This window comes from Schistocerca gregaria, chromosome 1, assembly GCF_023897955.1.
Source record: "Schistocerca gregaria isolate iqSchGreg1 chromosome 1, iqSchGreg1.2, whole genome shotgun sequence".
Lineage (NCBI taxonomy): Eukaryota > Metazoa > Arthropoda > Insecta > Orthoptera > Acrididae > Schistocerca > Schistocerca gregaria.
Window position 1 is genome coordinate 455,503,723 of NC_064920.1, and position 23,317 is coordinate 455,527,039.

Below are 23,317 nucleotides of genomic sequence, written 5' to 3' on the forward strand. Positions count from 1 at the left end.
TCAGAGCATTTACACAAGGTTGGCGACGGTGGCGACACCTACAACGTGCTGACGTGAGGAAAGTTTCCAACCGAATTCTCATACACAAACAGCAGTTGACCGGCGTTGCCTGATGAAACGTTGTTGTGATTCCTCGTGTAAGGAGGAGAAATACGTACCATCACGTTTACGACTTTGATAAAGGTCGGATTGTAGCCTATCGCGATTGCGGTTTATCGTATCGCGACATTACTGCTCGCGTTGGTCGAGATCCAATGACTGTTAGCAGAATACGGAATCGGTGGGTTCAGGAGGGTAATACGGAAAGCCGTGCTGGATCCCAACGGCCTCGTATCACTAGCAGTCGAGATGATAGGCATCTTATCCGCCTGGCTGTAACGGATCGTGCAGCCTCGTCTCGATCCCTGAGTCAACAGATGGGGACGTTTGCAAGACGACAATCATCTGCACGAACAGTTCGACGACGTTTGCAGCAGCATGCGCTATCAGCTGGGAGACCACGGCTGCGGTTACCCTTGACGCTGCATCACAGACAGGAGCGCCTACTATGCTGTGCTCAACGACGAACCTGGGTGCACCAATGGCAAAACGTCATTTTTTCGGATGAATCCAGGTTCTGTTTACAGCATCATGATGGTCGCATCCGTGTTTGGTGACGCCGTGGTGAACGCACCTTGGAAGCGTGTATTCGTCATCGCCATACTGGCATATCACCCAGCGTGATGGTATGGGGTGCCATTGGTTGCACGTCTCTGTCACCTCTTGTTCGCACTTACTGCACTTTGAACAGTGGACGTTACATTTCAGATGTGTTACGACCCGTCGTCCTACCCTTCATTCGATCCCTGCAAAACAATACATTTCAGCAGGATAATGCACATCCGCATGTTGCAGGTGCTGTACTGGCCTGGTCAGCACATTCTCCAGATATCTCACCAATTGACTCAATGCCAAGGCGTATCAAGGCCGTTATTACGGCCAGAGGTGGTCGTTCTGGGCACTGATTTCTCAGGATCTATGCAACCCAAATTGCGTGAAAATTTAATCAAATGTCAGTTCTAGTATAATATATTTCTCCAATGAATACCCGTTAATCATCTGTATTTCTTCTTGGTGTAGCAATTTTAATGGTCAGTAGTTCTCATACCGTCAACAGAGAAGTATTGAGGAGGTGGTGTTACAGTACGTGGCTTTTTCCGTGTTTAGGCTGTGGCCTCCTTACTGCACTTAAGAAAACGTTATGTAAGGAAGGTTATGAACACATTTTACAGTGCTGTGTATGGTCTACAGTGGAGAAAAAGTTCGAAGACGATAACTATTTGTATCAGCGTGACAGTGCATCTGGCCATAAAGCAGCATCTGTGAATGGTTTGTGTGCAGTAACATTCCTGAAGTAGAATGGCCTGCCCTGAGCCCCGATCTGTACTCAATGGAATACCTTTTGTACGAATTAGAAAGTTGACTTCGCTCCAGATTCCAGCAGCGCCCAACATCACTAGCTCGTCGTAAAGAAGATGCAAGATAGGAATGGCCGGTGTTGTTCACGAGTCAATTGATGATGAGCAAGCAGAGATCCACATATGGCAACCCACTGGTTTTTTTGATTTTGTCGTAGAGCATGCTGTACCCATACATCCGACTTTTGAAACTTCCCCACTGCATGCAAATGTCTCACGATGGTGGAACGACCATGGTTCATCACATCTACCTGTTCTCGAGCACACTGGCATTGATGGCAGTGGATTTATGCGTTTAAATGTTCTTCGTCAAACCTGACGATCGTCCTGAATGTGGAGAGTCACTAATGTCAAAACGATTCTTCTTAAAAAGAGAAAACCATTTTCTTGCCGTGCTCTGTCCAGTGGCATTATCGCCATACAAGGGACAAATGATTCGGGCTGTCACCCCTCTATTGAACCCCAGCAGAAGAATACGTCGGAAATGTCCTGATTTCTCCACTTAGTACTCCATTTTCTAGCGTCCATAGCTCAACTCACAATCTCTAGATGACGAGATGACTATATGTGAACTCAAATAGCAACAGTCAATTACAAATAAAAATGACAATCGATAAATAAACCCATAGCAACCGGAATACCAACATGCAAAACAAAAACGCTACGAACTTATGCACCAACCTAATATAAGCTGAGAATATGTATATACATCCGGGAAGGCTTCCCAGGCCCCTTGACTGAATTGAACCAAATTTGATACACTTAACTTCTTACCTCGAGAGGACCAACAAATGGGTGTTTATAAGGCTATAGCTCAAATATTTACAGAGATAAAGACGTGTGCATTATTTGCCAGGCCCCTTATGGGCAACCAAGTAGGCAACCCGCCATTTAGCAGCCTATACGTCATGGGAAAGACTGGGTTTCCGAGCCCTTCATATTTAGGCTGTGCTGCATGGGAGGCGTGTTGTGGAAGTAGTACCAGCCTGCTTTATCGACATCCTTTGAAGAGGCTAAATGTAGGGGTAGGTTGACATGGATAGAGGAAGAGATGGAGAGAGAGGGGGGCAGGACGGAATGGATAGGAAGGGACGGGGGCAGGATGGAATGGAAAGGGAGAGAGGAGGCAGGAGGGGATGGACAGAGAGGGAGGGGAGGAGGAGATGGAGAGAGAGGGAGGGGAGTAGCGAATGGACACAGAGAGAATGGAGGAGGAGCAAATAAACAGCGAGAAGGGAGGAGATGGACAGAGATGGCGTGGAGAGGAATGAGATGGGCAGACACAGGGGGTTGTAGAGAAGGACAGAGAGAGGGACGAGGGGGAGATGTACAGATAGAGGGGGAGGAGTAAATGTTCAGTGAAAGGGGGTGACGGAGATGGACAGGGAGGGGTAGAGGGAGAGGGGGGAAGGCAAGTATGATCGTAGAAACTGGGTGGAAGAGATGGACAAAGAGAGAGAGAGAGAGAGAGAGACAGAACAGTGAGTACCAGGTGGAGAGATGAAAGTGGTACGATCAGATGGACAAAGAGACGGGGGAATTTGAGATTTGCTTGATATGTGTCGAACGCGTAAGTGAGTGACGCTGCTGGAAAGAGGCTAGTAATAAAACAATTTCGCGTCATGCTCTTCCTAATCCTTTTAGATATCGGTTGAAAACATTCTTTCTCTAATAAAGACGACACTGATAAGAGGTATAACGCTTCTGAGACTTTTTTTCAAAAAGTCCATCATCCGAACATGAGTACACACAAAACGGCAAAGGTAACACAACTATGTAAGAGGGACAAGCCAACATGTCTCACAGTACGCCATGAGTATTATAATGCTTTCAGTGAACAGAAAGATATTTTAATAATGATAATTTCAATATTATGCTTCCATTTGGAATGACCGAACAATGCCTTCCCCATTGCTTATGCCAAGACCTAAAAATAATTCACAATATTGTATGTTCAGGATTGAAATTGGTAAATTTCAGAAATTGTTATGACTATGTATTATACGCTGTCGTATAAGAATTTCATTAAAGAAGAGTGTGTCTATTTATTTATTTATTTATTTATCCATCTATCCAACCACCTCCCCGCTCCCCTCCTTTCCAGATCTAATTACTGCGTCGTTCCACGAAACAGAGGGTCAACAACTGACAGTATTACAGACTCTTGGAGGTAAAATTCTAAGAGTCACAGCCACTCAAGCCACTCACTTAGTAATCTCTGGGGGAGAAATACTTATTAGTTTCATTGCGCTATACAAGAAGCAAAACAAGAATCTTCTTTAAAAATTCTCGCTGTATATTACTAGTTTCTCAATACTAGTTCTGGCGCTTTGCTAGCATTAAAGCTATATGAATCGTTATTCGAACCTGAAGAGAGTTTGAGAAGCGCACATCACTAATATATTTTACGAGCCTGTCCTTTTCCCCGCCAGGAAAGATTTAATGAAGCTCTATGCAACGTGCCAGCTTATTATAATTTTTAGAGGAGTGGGCGACGGTTGTGCACAGATATAAGTGAGTGTCATTCCAAAAAGTATCTGTAGCGAGCGTATATTCGAGAGAATTGAGGGAGCTCTTAGGCGAATCATTGACATGTGACAGCGTTCATAAAAGTCACAGAATCTCTATGAGAAGGCTACCTCTTTATCCCACGACCTAATTTCATTCGTCAAAATGAATACTGCGTAAAATACTGAGTTTACACGAAAATCTAGTCACACTGACGTTTTCTCAACCGTGATTACTTGTTAAAATTTGCGCATTCATTATTCAACCACGACAATAAAAAGATATTTAGTTTATGTAGACAGTTACCGTTGGGTGGTATTATTGTCTTCCTGTCTGCTGTGGATTGTCTAGGGAGAAACAGAAACATATAATTGTGGAAAAAGAATTACCCAGTAAATACGCACATTAAAGAACTTAAATTTCGTCATAAGACTTCGATTTCTTCTTGTTTTATGTTGATCTGCTTTCATTACACGGGAGCTGATTGTAATTTGGTTATTTCTGTGTGAAGTCTAGTGTGATTCATCAGCAGTAATACCCTGCGAAAACGTAATTAGACAAAATGTGTTCGTATTGTGGTTGCCTGACGATACCTCGAAGCAAGCATCTTACATAACATTCGCGGAAACGTGATTGCACTCGATTCAGATGTAACTATTTTGTACGCCAGTGGTGAAAAAGAAATGATCGAAGAATACGACCTGACCTAAAATGGACGGAGTGATCCTAGCCATCAGACTGTGTGCCAATGTCATAAACTGAAATCCAAATGTCTGTGCAGTTTCGTGTGCAAAGAACTCAGAGTGGTGAGGACTGCTTCATATATCGAGTAACTTCATCTGCATTTTCATCCATAACAACAAGAATGAGATCAGCAGTTATCATTACACTCATTTATAATTACGCACCTGCCATACCACAATAAACGCAGAGAAATGAAATGCAGAAGTACATCTACAGAGACTCTGGCGAAAGATCAGTGCAATTCTTCGTAAGTTCTCACCGCTTTTCGTCACTGAGAACATGTAATGCATCGCGAATATGAATATATGAACAGATGGCTTTTGGACCAAAGATATTAATGTTGGAAGTAGATCAATTCAGAGTACTGTAATAACGTAAGAGATGAAGCACTAAAAGGCTTCGGAAATAGAGCAGTATGTAGACTGACTAATCTTATCAATAATATACAGGTGTTCCGAGAATACTTTCACAAACTTTGGGCACAGGTTTTTCACACCAAAACAAGAGTAAAACTTCATATAAACATATGTCCGAAAATACTTTATTTTCGAGTTCTTGATGAAAGTAGACGTTCGACGGCATTCAAAAATAGTTCAAATGGGTCTGAGCACTATGGGACTTAACATCTGAGGTCATCAGTCCCCCAGAACTTAGAACTACTTAAACCTCACTAACCTAAGGACATCACACATTTCCATCCCCGAGGCAGGATTCGAACCTGCGACCGTAGCGGTCGCGCGGTCCCAGACTGAAGCGCCTAGAACCGCTCGGTCACACCGTCGGCCGACGGCTTTCCACGTACAAACCAACAACTTCACTTATCTGCGCTACCGTTTAACTCATTGTATCCTAAACGGCGTTGTGACGCCAGGGACGCCTGTTTACATTCGTCATTCGTCTGTCTTCAACGTGCTCGTTGTTTACATGTAGTACATATAATGAGTTAATTGAAAGTGCCCCGCTCGTACATGGCAGGATATTCAGTTTGTGAGGTGGCAGACATAAGTTTTGTGTAAGGCTGCTCGAATGGTAGTGGACACGATGCTGCATCACTCTATCAATCGGTGTTTCCCGACCAAAGACAGACAGCCGAGTCGTCCAACATGTGGTGCTACTGTCGTCTTGTTCCCCAGGCTGTATCCGTAGTACCACAGACTAGTGATCAAGGAAGGCCACCTTCTACGAGCTGTCGACGAAGAGCCAGATATCAGCGCAATACATGCGGCCCAGGCATTAGGTACCCCTCCAAGTTCAGCTTGGAGGACACATCACGAACAACTCATGTATCCGTATCATCTTCAACGCGTGCAGGGCCCTACGCCTGGCGGCAACCTACCACGCGAGACTTTTGCCGATGATTTGTTGCACAGAATGACAGTCCGTTGTTTATCTCTTCAGTTTTGTTTACAGCCGATGCAGCGTTTGGAAGGAGCCGATAGCAATTTGTTATGCTACAGTACAGGCTGACATCACATGAGAGAAGATTAGTGTATGGGGTGGAATTGTAGGTGACTGACTGGTAGGGCCATGTTCCCCCAGCTCGTTTTACAGGTGCTGCTACAGGGATTTTATTCAGACCACCCTGCAAAATAGAAGAAACAAGTTATTCGTGCATGATGGAACCCCAGGTAATATCAGTCTTAGTGTTCGAGTTGCGCTATCTGCTATCTACCTTGACAGATGGAAACGGAGAGGAGGACCAGTACTAAGGTCTGCACGGACCGCCGATCTCTGAATCCTTTGATTATTATCTATTGGGGCACTCTTCATAGTGTCGAGTGTCGTGGAAGCCTGCGACACCATTTGAAACCGTCGGGGAGTTTTGAAAGGAGGAAACAGTCTATAATTCAACAAGTGCATGCCTGTTTGGAAGCAAGAGAAGTGCACTTCGAGTATTTATTATTAGTTTATGCATTGATGAGCTCTCGTCACCTAAATTGTAATCTTTCATTTATAACATGAAAACAAAGAATTTTCGGACATATGATTATTTGATATTTTTTCCTTGTTTTGGTGTAAGGAACCTGTCCCCAAATTTTGCAAAAGTGCTTGTGGGGTTGGGTTGTTTGGGGAAGGAGACCAGACAGCGAGGTCATCAGTCTCATCGGATTAGGGAAGAACGGCGAAGGAAGTCGGCAGTGCCCTTTGAAAGGAACCATCCCGGCATTTGCCTGGAGCGATTTAGGGAAATCACGGAATACCTAAATCAGGATGGCCGGACACGTGATTGAACCGTCGTCCTTCCGAATGAGAGTCCAGTGTCTAACCACTGCGCCACCTCGCTCGGTATAAGTGCTTGTGAAACACCCTTTATATGACTGGTACATTTTATATGAAGATCTATTCAAACCATTCTACGTGATGCAAAAATGTAAAGATTATTGAACAATTAGTTGTATATGTCTTATTACCTAGGTTGTGTGAAGTCTTGTACTCCGAAGATATTAAAGAAAAATTGTTGAAAACACGCGATAGGACCAATAGAGATTCATGAATGGAAAAGAAACGCGAGATGCCATTGGATGTTTCACGATCAGAGGATACAGAAAGATAGAAATTAGCAAGGAGTTCCTTGAAGAACAGAAACCTGATAAAGGAATTGCAAATGAGACAAAGATTGATTGTAATGATTGGTGAAGAGGAAAATAGGGGAGTCAAATATTTGAATAGTGTTTTTTGTCAATATTTTTGCTGAAATGAGACAAAGATTGGTTATAGTGATTGGTGAAGAGGAAAAGACGGGTGTCAAATATTGGAAGAAGTGATAGACTAGAGAATTTTTTTTCAATATTTATGCTGAGAAATTGGTAAAGCATGAGAAAGAGCAATAGATATATACGGTTAAGATAGTCAAGTATCCAGATGATACGGCAGCGTTAGCGGATTCAGAAGAAGAACTACAACTAAGATTGATTGTAATGATTGGTGAAGAGGAAAATAGGGGAGTCAAATATTTGAATAGTGTTTTTTGTCAATATTTTTGCTGAAATGAGACAAAGATTGGTTATAGTGATTGGTGAAGAGGAAAAGACGGGTGTCAAATATTGGAAGAAGTGATAGACTAGAGAATTTTTTTTCAATATTTATGCTGAGAAATTGGTAAAGCATGAGAAAGAGCAATAGATATATACGGTTAAGATAGTCAAGTATCCAGATGATACGGCAGCGTTAGCGGATTCAGAAGAAGAACTACAACTTACGACGAAAAGGGTTGTAAAACTGGGGAAATGCAGTGAAGATAAATATAGGACAAAACCAAAGTGGTGACAATCAGCAAAACATACAGGTTGCGTCAAGGTATCAATAGAAGGAAAGCCCTTGTAATAAGTAAAATAGTTTTTGATACTTATGAAATTCGATTATTAAAAATGGAAAGTGTGTGAAGGAGATAGAAAGTAGCTAGATAAGAGGTAGCCAGCAGTAGGTCAGGGTAGGGTAGAGGACGTCGAAGCGCATAAAATATTCCAGAGAATCACAGCTCGAAAAGAACACAAGGAAGTGTGCGCATTTAAAATAACTTGCACGCTATAATGCTTGTAATACTGAAGAGCGCAGCTGCTTACTAAATTTGTTGAGGATAATGGCTAAACATTCAGCTAGAGAAATTTGAAATTCCTTTCCACAGACTGTCGCGTTAGAGCAAATTTTTACTGGACAACACTTGAACTTTAAATCAACAGCGCTAAATGTACCGGAAAGCTACTAATTTGTGCTTCAAAAACAAGCAGTGCAGTAAGATAGATAACTTGTGGCACCATAAACCGCAGTATTAATAATAATTAACTATAAAGACAACATACTGTAATTTCTAGTAATTTAGAGAGAGCGTGGATTAATTTTTCTTCTTATAAGAACAGCAGTATATGTACTGGAGCTATATGTACTGGAGCATATTAACCAAATAAATGAAGTACGGTAGATCAGCAAGTGTGAAATAAGACAACAAAGAAGAAAACAGAAATTAAATTTTAAGTACTCTTTCTTTCTCAGTCCCATTTTGTACAGCAAATGTTTGAAATTCCTGCCTGGAGAATCGCCCCAAGTAGATATTAGAGAAGAAGAGATTGGCGCACGCAGTTTACTCGGACAAAACCACACCGCTACCCACACCAAGAGACAAACTTTTGCTTGCTCGTCGCTGTTTGGCTTTCATTTTTTGGCCATAGCTCGATTCCACGTTCCTGTCTTACTCTGTCCTTACTATCGCTTTATTTTCCTTCACCGTGTATCGTTGGTAAGAAAGCTGTTGGAATGATGAATGGCTTGTGGACAGCAAAAGAATTTCGATGTAACTAACAAATATTTTCGCGAAGTGTTGTACCTGAGTTTAGTATTACATGGTTACAAATAGTGGAAAGTCAAAACAAATAAAAAAATTATTAAATAGCGTAAAATATGCTTGTTGTAAAAATATTTAGAGAGAAATGGACCGATACAATGAGGACCGAAATAATAATTTAAAAATTAGGAAAGAATACAACTGGAAATGCTAATAACGAGGTAAACATTTTGAGTGGAACATAAATTTCAAAAAGTTTAATTGAACGAAGAATGATACAGAAAGAAAGCTGCTGAAATGGCGAAAGGTTTGTTGACAGCAAAAGAGTTTCGATAGAGCTGATTATGAGAAAGATTTTCGGGAAGTGTTTCACCTGGAGTTTTACTGTATAGTAATAAATCCGGGAGAATCCAAAGAAAGAAGAAAAATAGTTGGAGGGTTTAAAACGAAACTGCGTAGAAAATGGACTGCTTTAATGTGGAACGAGGAATACTAAAAAAAAAAAAGTGAGGAAAGAATACATGCATAAACGAAGAGAATGAAGAAAGCATCTTGGTTTGGCATGAACTGCGAAAAAGTTTACTGGAACGAAGGGTCATCGAAGAGAACGGCGCAGACAAGAGAGCGGGAGGGAGACGCAGGCTTAGCATACTATACGGGATCAAAAACGGTGTAGTTACCAGCAAATTAAGGAAGAGAAGCGGGGCCGGAGAAGTCGAGAGCCTCCTGTCGACACCTGACGTAAGATCTACCAAATACGAGAAGGCTATCGATCTGTCCCAATTTTATTCCAGCAAGGTAATTTGAATTGAAACTTTGAGATACTGTACCGACCGAAGTCTCGCCAAATGTAGGTGAACGAGTGCTTGTGGGCTCTGTGTACGTGTGTAGTGTATGTGTACAGAGACTACGGTGCAGCTGTTTAGGCTGTTTCGATAGAAAAGGGAGCGGAAGCTCGTGCAGTAGAAGTGTAGCGGCGGCGACGAGTGTGCGATATTTACGGCGTGTGGGGCGTCCTGCGGCTGCGGCTGCGGTACTCACGTCGCCGGGCAGCGCCGTCGTGGTGCACGGCGAGTAGAGGCTGCCGCCGCTGTTGGACGGCGAGCACAGCGGCTCCACCTCCTCCTTGACGCGGCCCTCCGCCCGCGACATCATCGTCACCTGCAACACACACCTCACCCTCACTTCTGTCTCTCTTCATCGCAGTTTACGGCAAATGGCGAGTCGGAGCGCGACATAGTCAGGTGTGTGTGACAAAAAACACTCTGTCGAGAACTCGCAAGTGGAGGACGCATTCTCAAAGTTAATGGACCGTATCCTTTTACAAGAAGTCACGCCAGGGCAAGAATTCACGCCAGGATTTGGCAGCACACACTGGAGAAAACATGAAAACATGAGCCTTTTATGTTCCGTGAATGGCAACGTGAAGGGATGCGAAACAGGTCAAGTTGAACCTTAACAGGCAGAAGCAGCACTATTCGTTGTCTATATAGGGTAAACTAACAACAAATTATGACTAATGATAAACTACTCAATGTGCTGATAATTATAGTAATTACTTCCAGATTACTTTATTATATATTTTAAAGTCCCTCGCCAGGTTTTTCTGTCAGTGTGATCTCAGGGAATATTGTAGGGATTTTGATGCAGTTCTCAATAATACAATCTACACTGAAGGGCCAAAGAAAGTAGTACACCTGCCTCATATCGTGTAGGGCTCCCGCGTGCACACCGGAGTACCGCAATACGGCGTGACATGGACTCGACTAATGTCTGAAGTAGTGCTGGAGGGAACTGACACAATGAATCCTGCAAGCTGTCCATAAATCCGTGTGTACGAGGGGGTCGAAATTTCTTCTGAACAGCACGTTGCAGGGCATTCCAGATATGCTCAGTAATGTTCTTATCTGTGGAGTTTGGTGGCCAGCGGGACTTTTTTAACTCAGAAGGCTGTTTCTAGGGGCACTCTATAGCAATTCTGGACGTGTGGGGTGTCGCATTGCCCTGCTGGAATTACCCAAGTCCGTCGGAATACACAATGGGCATGAATACACGCGCAGGTAATCAGACAGAATGCTTAGATACATGTCACCTGGCGGAGTCGTATCTAGACGTTTCAAGAGTCCCATATCATTCCAACTGCACGCGCCCCACCATTACAGAGCCTCCACCAGCTTGAATGGTCTCCTGCTCACATGCAGGGTCCATGGATTCATGAGATCGTCTCCATACCCGTACAAGTCCATCTGCTCGATAGAATTTGAACCGGCGACTCGTCCGACCAGGCAACATGCTTCCAGTCTTCGACTGTTCAATGTTGGTATTGCCGGCCGGAGTGGCCATTGCCCTGCTACAGTCTGGAGCCGAGCGACCGCTACGGTCGCAGGTTCGAATCCTGCCTCGGGCATGGATATGTGTGATGTCCTTAGGTTAGTTAGGTTTAATTAGTTCTAAGTTCTAGGCGACTTATGACCTCAGAAGTTAAGTCGCATAGTGTTCAGAGCCATTTGAACCATTTGTCGGTGTTGACGGGCCCAGACGAGGCGTAAAGCTTTGTGGCGTGCAGTCATCAAGAGTCTCCGAAAGCCCATATCAATGATGTTTTGCGGAAAGTTTCGCACGCTGACACTGATGACCCAGGAATTTTTTCTATAGTTGTAGAGTGAGTCCAGTAATAGCTATGCGAAGCTAAATTTATTATGTCCATGCAAATTAGCGTGGCAACGAATTTCTCCCTTTCATTTATACTTACATTCAACGATGGCGATGTCTGCTGCACAGAATACAGATTTCCCTTTCAATAATCAGCTTTATTGCCTCAGAGTCAAATAGTTCTCCGAAATATTGTAAAGGAGCTTCACTACATGATTCACGTAACTCATGAGACAAATCTGAAACCACATTCATAAGTTCTTGGTTCACGCATTGGAACTGACTTGCTGGGGGAGCACTGTTTTGGTGGAAGGTTCTGGTGTCTCACTAATGTTACATAGCTGATGCGGTATACTTCGTCGGTTGTTACTTCATCGTCTTTAGAATCAGTGCCTGGTTATTTTGAATGACATCTGAGGCTAGTAATCCGGATCTTTATTAGTACTGCATTCAGGTGCTTGAGTTCCTTGATAAAAAATTTCGACGCTGCTGGGTTGGGCATTTTCCAGAACATCTCCAGCTTCACTAAAATGGCCACGACAAAGCTCGAACTTCCTCACTTCCTTTATCACTTCAGACAATTCACTATGAGGAATAATCAAGTCCCGTGTCGCTCAACGTCACTACAAGACTAATAAAGAAGTTTACAAAATTATCGACGAAGCCTTCCGAATCATAACTCCTCCTTTAAATCGTCGCACGAACGTGTTCTTCTGAAATCACTTAACGGGGGAGAAACCACTGGATTTCGTACGGTACCTACACGATTCTACACAGAGTATGCGAAAGAGTTCTCCCCTGTAGTAGTAGTAGTAGTAGTGATTGGTCGTAGGTCGCTAAAGAAGCACGGCATTCTTAGTGATTAGAAAAAAAAATGCAGGTCATTCCTCTTTTCAAGAAGGGTCGTCGGATAGATCCGCAAAACTATAGGCCCATGTTCCTGGCGTCTGTATGTTGTATACAGTTGATGCCATGTTCCTTGACTTCCACAAGACGATCGAGACAGTTCCACACTGCCGCCTAAAGAATGAATTATGAGCGTGCGAAATATCACACCAACTGAGTGAATGGTTTAAAAAGTTCCTAGGAAACAAAACACACAATGTCATCCTTAACTGGGAATAACCTTCAGACGCAAAAGCAATTTCGAACGTGCCCCAGGCGAGCGTTATAGGGCCATTGCTTTTCATGATATACATATAAATGACCTAGTAGATAACGCCGCAAGTACCACGAGGCTTTTCGCGGATGATGCTTTTGTATACAGAAAAGTTGCAACTTTAGAAAATTGCAGCGAAATAATTAATCAAATGTTCCAGGCTATTATGCCGTGTTAGAAAGGGTTTCTGCGAACAAAAAACGAAATATTTAGTTCCGGTACGTGGATGATACGTTTGTTTTGTGGCGACATGGCAGGGAGGAACTGGATTGTTTCCACAGACTTCTCAATGGGATCAATCCGAAGATTCAGTTAACCATGGAGAAGGAGGCTGACGTGCTAGTTTTCAAGAAAGAAGATGGTAGCTTGCTCCACACGGTTTACCGAAAACCTCCGCACACAGACCATTACCCACCCCGGGATTCGAACCACAACTCACAACAAAATCGAGTCATCATGAAAACGTTGACGCGAGGCATCATGAAAACTTTGGCGAATAGGACAAGGAAAATCTGTGAACCACGACTGCTTGATGCAGAATTAAAACATCTCACTAATGCGTTGCTCAAGAATGGTTATTCGATCGCTGTGTCTTGTCTTTAGCTTACGTTAGATTAAGTAGTGTATAAGCTTAGGGACCGATGCCCTGGCAGTTTAGTCTCATAGCAACTTATCAAAAATTTACATTCGTTCACTGAAGTGAAAAAAGCGCTAAGACCACCGCGTAGAAATCACAGCGATGCTCAAGCGCCGGTGAAATCGGAAGATTTTCCCACCTTTCATTACGGACGTTACTGATCGCGTAGGTAAACTCGTGAAAATGAGAAACATCGCAATAATCGACACACCCACACGGAAGATAAAAGATCACCTAAAATCGGCCAAGGATGCTCGCCAACCGCTGGAGAGTGCAGGAATTTATAGAATTCCTGCAGGTGAGGGGAGGTGTACGTGGGTACTAAGAAAAGAACGCTCAAAAAACGGCACTCAGAGCACAAGGGCAATTACAGAAGAGGGGAGACACAGATCAGCTGTTGGCGGAACATGCTTTGCAGCCAGGAGACCATCGCATTCATTTTGTCAGCCGCGGATGGGGGGGGGGGGGGGGGGGGGCGGTCTAGGCGCCTTGCCACGGTTCGCGCGGCTCCCCCCGTCGGAGATTCGAGTCTTCCCTCGGACATGGGTGTGTGTGTTGTCTTTAGCGTAAGTTAGATTAAGTAGTGTGTAAGCCTAGTAACTGTTTTGACCTGAGCAGTTTGGTTCCAAAGGAATTTACCACAAATATCAAAATATAAATTCATTTTGACAGGACTCAACTACTGGCAGCCACAAGCGGATATAATGAAAGGTTTTACAGGGAGGCCATAGACATTGTGAAACACCCCAGGAATTTCAATAGGAATGACAAGGGCATGAAACTGAATGACATGTGGATTCCAGTGCTGAAAAAGAGGAGTATTAGTCTTCCACCATGGGGTGATAGCACAGCGGACGACGGCAGTCGCATCTCGTGGTCGTGTGGTAGCGTTCTCGCTTCCCACGCCCGGGTTCCCGGGTTCGATTCCCGGCGGGGTCAGTGATTTTCTCTGCCTCGTGATGGCTGGGTGTTGTGTGATGTCCTTAGGTTAGCTAGGTTTAAGTAGTTCTAAGTTCTAGGGAACTGATGAACTGAGATGTTAAGTCCCATAGTGCTCAGAGCCATTTGAACCATCGACGGCAGTACGACGGCCAACTGCACTCGCTCATTCAAAACATGAGACGTCATGCCACTACGCAGAAGAGGAATTTTGATATAGTCAATAGCGAGCCAGGGTGTGAATCGGACATTCAAAGTAGTTACGATCCTCATTGAAAATGTCCTCCGCAGTTGAGGAAAGATCGTTGTGTTTTAGAATGAAATCCATTCGATCACGGCATAATAGCGCCCGAACATTTTATTGATTGTGATTTTTCTGGCGGTGAACATTTACATTTTACATCATAGCGAAATACAGAAAGACCCGTAGAGGATCGAAGTTTGTTGAACAGATTGGCAGTTGACAGACGTAACGTATTGCTTATAAATAGGCAGAACGATCCATTAATGTATGATCACACGATTGCAGAACAATAACTGAAGGCAGCTGCATCCAGTAAATATCTAGGAATAGGCGTAAGAAGCGATCTGAAGTGGATTGACCACACAGAAATAATGGCAGATAAAGTTGATGCCAAAAAGATTCATTGAAAGGAAGCTCGGGAAGTGTAGTCCATCGAAAAAGAAAGTACTTTACAAAACTCTCGTTCGACCAGTACTGTAACATCGTTCGTCAGACGGATAGAGAAAATTAAGAAGATCCAAAGAAGAATAGCGCATTTCGTATAACAGTTCCGTTTAGTACGCGTGAAAGCGTCACAGAAACTCAGCCAACTCCAGTGGCACACGCTATATTCCTTTTCCTACAACTTCAGTGGCACACGCTATATAGCTTTTCCTACATATATCAAGCAAGAAAACCATGAAGGTGAAGTTAGAGAGATTCGGGTTCACGCGGAGGCTTACCAATAATAGTTCTTCCTACAGACCATTCGCGTCTGGAACAGGAAAGGTGGGAAGTGAAAGTGTTACGAAGATTATCCTCCGCCACACACTTTAAGGTGGCTTGAGGAGTACAGATGCAGATGCTCCGCAAGATGTCAAAAACGATATGGATACGTATAGACGTCCGTGTTATGCACGATCGTGCTCATACATATCTAAGTAATCGAAAATATTCTATTTTGGCCCAGGGGTACGGAAACTTCTCAGACACGCTGTAAGTCTTACACTATTGTTACCCATTACAACAGTGCTGACTACCACACAGTTATCGACATGCGCCACTTGGGTGTCTAATGGCGAGTGTGAGGCGCTTGTCCAGCAATAAGAAGAATTACTCTAAGACAAGCTGGACAGTTTGATCCATGCGGATCTGTTGTATATCCTATCGGCACATTTTAAATTCTAAGACACAAAAAAGGAATTATCTCCGAATGGGACGGAAGTCGGTAGATGTGGTGTACACTGATCAGCCAGAACATTATGGCCACCGACGTACTATCGACATAAATCCGTCATGGCTATAGCAGCGTCACCTGGCGAGGAATGAATGCTTATCAGGCTCACGTCGGTGCATGTAGTGCCAGTGAGCTTGCTGTCCGTGTGTAGAATGGGGAAGGCGCGCCATCTATCTTGAGTTTGATCAAGGGCAGGTTGTGATGGCCCGGAGGCTCGGCACGACTATTTCTGAAACTGCACGTCTTGTCGGGTGTTCGAGGAGTGCTGTGGTGTCTTCAATATGTGGCAAAACCAACGTGAAACCGCATCCAGACGTGGTCGTGTTGGCTGGCCACACCTCGTTACAGATGTCATTCGTCGTGGGGGTCAGACTGTTAAACAGGACAGGCGGCGAAATGTGGCGGAATCAACATCAGACTTAAATGCTGGGCAGAGTACAAGTGTATCTGAACAAACAGTGTGCCGAACACTCCTACCGATGGGCCTCTGCAGCTGACGAGCCATGCATGTGCAAAAGATAACACCACGACATCGGCAACTACGAGTGAAATGGGCACGCGACCATCGACACCGGACGTTAGCGCAGCGGCAGAGCGTTGCATGGTCTGATGAATCCACATACTTTCTTCATCATGCCTATGGGAGGGCGCAAATCCGTCGTCTTCCAGGGGAACTATACTGCGGGACGGAGACAAGCTGGCGGCGGCTCCATTAAGCTCTGGGGAACATTCACGTGGGCATTCACGGGTCCAGTAGAGCTCGTGAAAGGCACCAGTAGTATCGTGCACTGGTTGCAGACTACGTACATCCCTTCATGACGATTATGTTTCCCGACGGAGCGACGTTTTTCAGCAAGATAAAGCGGTAAGTCACAAGCCGTAGAGTGTAATGGAATGCTTCAAGGAATACAGTGGTGAATTGCAGTTGATGTGCTGGCCCCCAACTCGCCCGATCTGAAGCCGATCAAACTCATCTGGGATGTGATTGAAGTGGTGTTGACTGATGACTTCAGAAGTTAAGTCCCATAGTGCTCAGAGCCATTTTGAAGTGGATTTAGAGTGCACCGCCCCCTCCCCGGAATTTATGGGAACTGAGTAACTTGTGCGCGCAGGTGACTCGTGTGCGACCTACCAAGGCCTCATGGCTTCCATGCCACGACATACCAGCTACAAAGTAGGTGGTAATAATATTCTGGCTGAACAACGCACATGTAGAGACAAACAAATGACTACAATTTTAGAAAAATTGCATGATTTATTCAAGAGAAATGGGTTCACAAATTGAGGAAGCCAATACCGCGTTGGTGATTCGACTTGGCACTGATTGATAGTGTTGTTGGATGTCCTCCTGAGGGGTATCTAGCCTAAGTATTGCCAACTGGCGATTTAGATCGTCAAAATCTTGAGCTTGTTGGAGGTTCCTGCCCATAATACTCCAAAGTTCTCAACTGAGGAGAGGTCTGGCTACCTTGCTGGCCGAGGTAGGGTTCGGCAAGCACGAAGACAAGTAATTGAAACTCTCGCCCTGTGGGGGCGGATATTATGCCGAAATTTATATCCAGGATGGCTTTCCATAAAGGAACACAAAATGGGGCGTAGAATATCGTCGACGTACCGCTGTGCTGTAAGGGTGCCGCAGATGACAACCAAAGGTATCCTGCTATGAAACGAAAAGTCGCTGTAGACCATCACTACCGATTGTCGGGCTGTATAGCTGGTGACAGTCAGGCTGGTATCCCACCACTGTCCGGCGCATCGTCTCCAGATGCGTCTTTGCCAATTCTACTTTAGTCAATCAGATTCCAGGCCGAAGGCCTGTCTAAAGAAGCCTCAGACAACGGTGGCATACCAAACTGCCATATGGCCAGGCGAAAAGGAGTGACGTTCTAGTGTGCCATTTCTTTTCAAAGCACGATCCCTTTGGTAGTCATCTGCAGCACCGTTACAGCACAGCGGTGTGTCGACAATATTCTACTCCCCGTCTTGTTGCCCTTCTTGGCAAGCCATCCTGGGCTGACATTTCAGCAAGATAATACCTGCTCACACACAACGAGAGTTTCAGCTGTTTGTCTTCGTGCTTTCCAGACCCTACCTCGGGCAGCAAGGTCGCCAAATCTATCTCCGTTTGGGAACGTTTGGAGCCTTATGAGCCTTCCCAACTAGCTCAGGATTTCCGTGATCTAACACTTCAATTGGGCAGAATTTGGCACTATTCCCTCAGGAGGACATCCAACAACTTTATCAGTAAGTACTTGCATAAGGGTAAAAGGTGGACCAACGTATTATTGACTTGCTCAATTCGTGATGTTCTTTCTCTTGACTAAATCATTTTTTATTTTTATTTTAATCATTTGTTTGTCTGTACATGGACGTCACATCTACCGATTTCCGTTCCATTCGGATAATTCCTTCGTGGTTCGTCCTTCTTTATCTTATGAGTTAGGCCGTACCTCAATGTTGCGTGGATCCCTTAAGGTTCTAGAAGTCACGGAGAGTACAGGTGAGGTGGCACGGTGACACAGAGTGGTGAGCGCTGCGAGCTCTGCGGCCTGGCAGGCAGCGCAGCACGCTACCGCCTGAGTCGCGGCCTGCCCGCGGCCAAGGCCAAGGCCGTTCGCTTCCTCCTGCCAGCCGGTTTCACGCGAGCAGCACGCCCAGCCCACGATATACGACCAGCTATCGGGCTTCGCTCCACGTTACCCACTTCGGCGGCGACGGTACAAAACTAAGCTCTGCAGAAATTTCTTGCATGCAGGCGTTCAATAACGATCTTTCGTAAAAGAACTTTAAATTCTAATACCTAGTATTTGTACACTTGCTGCTGTATTCAAGGTCGCTAATCCACGCTAGCGCAGTGCCGGTTGACATCGTGGAAGGTCGGTGCGAATCCTGGTAGTGGGTGGAATTTCCATCATTAAGATTTGGCCGCGGGAGGAGGTAGCGTGGAATTTCTGAGCTGTAGAAGGTGCGTCAGTGTCCTCGGTTAGCTCCCAAATCTAGTCGCACGTTTCATAGTTATCAGCATGTGCCACTGTTGGTGTTGATCCATCTGTCGGGTGAAGACGTTAACTCGGCGGCTCCCTTGATTTTATCGAGAGGATGAAGTTAATTCGTAACAACAGGACCAGAACTACAACCATACATCATAGTCAGCCATTCGATGCAACAGATTGAAACTCTCTTTAATATTCGTCTACGAGTAGTTGCCTTTACGGCAAGCTACTGTAGCAGTTTCCTAATTTCCTATGCTCTTACGCGCAACCCCGTTGAAGAAGAAATCACTAGTCACTGATTTTGCATACACTGACTCAATTGCTATGCAGCCAATGTGTCTCAGCTGAGGTGTTACTGAGAAAACTAGAAGTGATTCTGCCAATTATGTTAAAGCTCAACCAATCGATTAAAGAGAGTAAAGAAATGGAAAGCCGGCCTTCGGCATTTTCTGTTCTTAAATGCGTGAGACGGCACTTTTGGAAGGCAATATCAACTTCGAATTTGCCTAACGGCGAAATGATTTTCTGCTTATCGAAGACGTACGCTTTCTTATCTTAAGTCGTAGACCAAGGTGACGCTCAGTTTTGGAACTGGTATTAACGATTTGTGCAATAAAATAACAAACATATTACAACATTGACTTTCGTTAGACCTTTTTTGCACACCTTTGAGGTTGTTTAATGTATTTTTTAAGTAAAAAACTTGCACGCACTGTACACTATACGACAAAGACGAATGGCCTTCGCGGAGTGCGAGGGCAGTTGGTGGGAGCTTTGAACGCCACAATTTTCAATCTAAAACAAAACTTCAAAAACTGCTTTGAAAATGATGACACTGTCTAACGTAGAACGTAGGGATATTCTAAAGAAATGTTTTAAACAAAATGGCGGCATGCTGAAATTACTAAAGTAGATAAAACGCCGACTCACAAGTTACAAGAAAGCATAATGCAATTGCATGTATATTTCCATGAGTTATAGCTCCGACTAGAAACACATTGGTTTGAAAACACAAGGGTTTAAAGTTTCAACTCGTGTTTTTTAATCTTGAAATCAAACAGATCTTTAATTGGCAATGCAAGCACCGTACATTTGACCTGTCGAAACAATCTCGTTTTTACAAAATTATATCGATTAACTTGTTTCCGTTTCCTAATGTAAGGGTGTTTTGCACGATTGGGATTACGTTTCGAACCTTTTATATCCGTATAAATAGGCTTGTTTGTCGTTTCCAAGCACTCCTGTTTTAGTTCGTATAAAAAACAAGCGAAGTGACAAGTTAACCAGACGCGAGACGAGCATATGCTGTCAGACATTTTACCATAAAAGAGTCATGCTATGAAGAGAAGTCTTGTTGAGAATTGTATTTTAGTTGGTACTAAACAGTACTTAACACAACAGTCTTTCATCAGCCTGCACCAATAATCAGTGGGCTCTCTTCTGCTATGATAGACTGACAGATTTTGGAAGACACTGATCACTTTATCTTGGAATATATCTTTGTAAAATGCAAACACAGACACAAAAAGTGGTTCAAATGGTTCCAAAAAAATGGTTCAAATGGTTCTGAGCACTATAGGACTTAACTTCTGAGGTAATCAGTCCCATAGAACTTAGAACTACTTAAACCTAACTAAACTAAGGACATTACACACATCCATGCCCGAGGCAGGATTCTAACCTGCGACCGCAGCGGTCGCGCGGTTCCAGACTGAAGAACACAGACGCAGAGATCCAAAATAATCTCAGATGCAGCAGTGCTGCCTTCAGACAACCTATATAAATATTAAATACGTTCAAATGAAGTAGTATATCTAGACAGCCACGGAGATACCTACCAGCTTCAGGGTTCTGAGGCTTGGACCACTTAGAGAAAGCATATGATGAATACGATGCAAATGTTGATTCATGTTACACAAGAAGCAATCGGAGGTATTCTATCTTTTTTTAGGGTGTACCTGCACAACCTGGACATTACTAATTGCGACTGGTTCTAATGTGGCTCAAATGATATTTGTGCTTACTAATTCTTGCGAAATATGAAGTATCATGCATTTTACTCAACCAAGCTAAAGGCGAAAAACTAAACATCTTTGAAGCACTCCAAATATACAAACGCCGAAGACAACAACCAGGGTCCATCCGAAATGATAACACACACACACACACACACACACACACTCATACACACACACACACGCACACACACACACTTGGCGACATAATTATTTCATATGCTATGTGTTTTGTTTTTTTCGCAGTTATTACATTTTACAAGCCACCCTTGATCCTTTCAGTGTTTACAAAGTGTGATGGTGATATGTGATATAACACGATAGGAAAAGCAGCTTGTGGACACTGGAGTTGGAGTTACTTTTATTTTTACTTTCACATTTATATATTCGTTCATGCTTTCAGTGAAAGACCTCCACGTAACTAATTGTAAGTCATCTACAGTCTACAAGACCGTGTCACAACTTAACCAAAAGTCATAATACAACACATACATGCTATAATAATCCACATAAATCTACCTCATAATGGAGATTTAAACTACTGAAACGCATCGTGGAAATTAATAAATAGTGACGGGTAACAGTAAACTTGTTGTTTGATTCGATCGCGTTATTGCTAAGTATATCTGGTCTAACAATATCTAAATATCATTATTAAGTGCTAGGCGTCCTGCTTGCTCACATCATTCGCTTCCTTTCTCCTCTCATTCTCGTAAACAGAATGGCGACGAAATACTATTATAGGTGTTCTTTGTTAAGCCTTATTTAAAAACTAGCGACCTGCTCGGGCTTCGCACGGGTAGCACTAAGTGTCTAGGCCGGACGACTTTCCGTCGTAGGGGTAATAAATTATATACACAAACCTTCCCCCTTAATCAGTCTATCTATTAGTGAAAATCTTGTCAAAAACCTTATAGTACTTCCTGAAATTAGAGCGGGGTACTTTAATTCATATAACATATACCGAAAACGCATACGAGTATTAGAAAAAATTGATTAATTAATAAAGACACTCAGTTGTCTTCCCGACATTTGCCGGCATTGGTTTTTTTCTTAGATTTTTTCTTTCCCTTTCGTACGGGGTGTATTGTTTTCGTGATTTGACAAATTTATTTTGTCTTTGTGGCTGAATGTCTGTGGTCATTTAACCCAGTGGAGGCAAGTCTGTGAATCACGTAAACTTTGTTACGTGTGTCATCGTATTTTAATTGTTTGCGTATCGTATTTTCTAAGGCGTATCGTATTTTCTAAGGCGCCAGCCATTTGCCTAAACTAGACAATATAAGATTACCTGAAAACCATCCTCAGGCTGGCAGATGTACCAGACCAACGTACACTACCCACCGCTAGGATTCACGATACTTGTCGCGGAAGATTCACGGTTTCTGTAACGGAAGCCAGCGCGCAGCGCAGTGCGCTATGCGGCCAGTCAGGATTTCGCCAACATTATGCATTCCTAAACTGAAAATTTATTACGATCTCACTGTAAGCTATTTAGATTTCTGCACAACATTTTGTATTATGTCGTAAGAGAGGCAAAAAAAGGATGTGTGCACTTACCGTGCACGCAGCAATACAAAGCTTTTACTCAGTCGCCATCAGGGTGAACAGCAGAAAAACATGGCTCCGACTCACTTTTCTCAGAACCACAAGTTTCCGTAGCAAGAACCGCATTGTCGGTAGATCCCACTCCGAAACACAGCGGAAACTGTACTCAAAAAGACTGGCACCATTGCACGCAGCACATGTCAGTTCTTTATCAAACTGTTCTGCCAGCCAAGTGACGCCCGCGGTCGACTCAGCGTTGATAGAACGTAATCAGCTGACCCGATAGCTTCCGACGACTGCTCACTCCGCGCAAGGCCATGTCTGACTGGTTGATATATTTATGTAGTTTACTTTTCTACAGGGTGCAGTGTATGAGTGAAATAAACGAGGTATCCTCCTGGATTCGAATGGAACGATAAAAAGACATCTAAGTTGACATTATAAACCAGCCAGTCAGAAAATGATTTGGCCGTAGGTCAGCCTTCGACAAGGTTTCTTATAGTACAAGTACTCAACCTACACCACCGGTAAAAAGTTATCAAACTAGGAGTAACAATATTTAAGTATATGAAACGATAAAAAGATGGGGAGACGATATTCTTTGCGGAATATATAGTGGGTCTCAAACCTCTGAGGTCATAGCTACGCTACCCAGTTACCCAAATTGAGTATTTTGAGATAAGGAACAGATTCGGTCCATAATGAGTAATGTGTGTAAGGCAGATGTTTTAAGCCTCGTATGTTTCCTTATACACGATTGCTTGCCGCAGCAATGTTGGTGGCGCTACCTTTAAAATCAATACACTATCGTCTGCGATGCCGTGGTGAAATTTGCCGCCGTTTACCGTTTATGGCTTTCTATCGAAGTAGGGCATTCATCGTTGCAGAAATTTGTATACATACATTTAATGCATGGTGCAACACGA

General features: G+C 43.7%; 1 protein-coding gene across 4 annotated transcripts in view; it reads right to left on the reverse strand.

Annotated features, from left to right (window-relative positions):
* LOC126352328 (steroid hormone receptor ERR1) overlaps positions 1-23,317 on the reverse strand; it is a 361,140-nt gene that overhangs the window by 143,294 nt on the left and 194,529 nt on the right. For all 4 annotated transcript variants that reach the window (XM_050002679.1, XM_050002678.1, XM_050002681.1 and 1 more), the window contains exon 2: positions 10,030-10,149. In XM_050002679.1, coding sequence (XP_049858636.1) covers positions 10,030-10,149 — 120 coding nt within the window. The remainder of the gene's footprint in view (positions 1-10,029; positions 10,150-23,317) is intronic.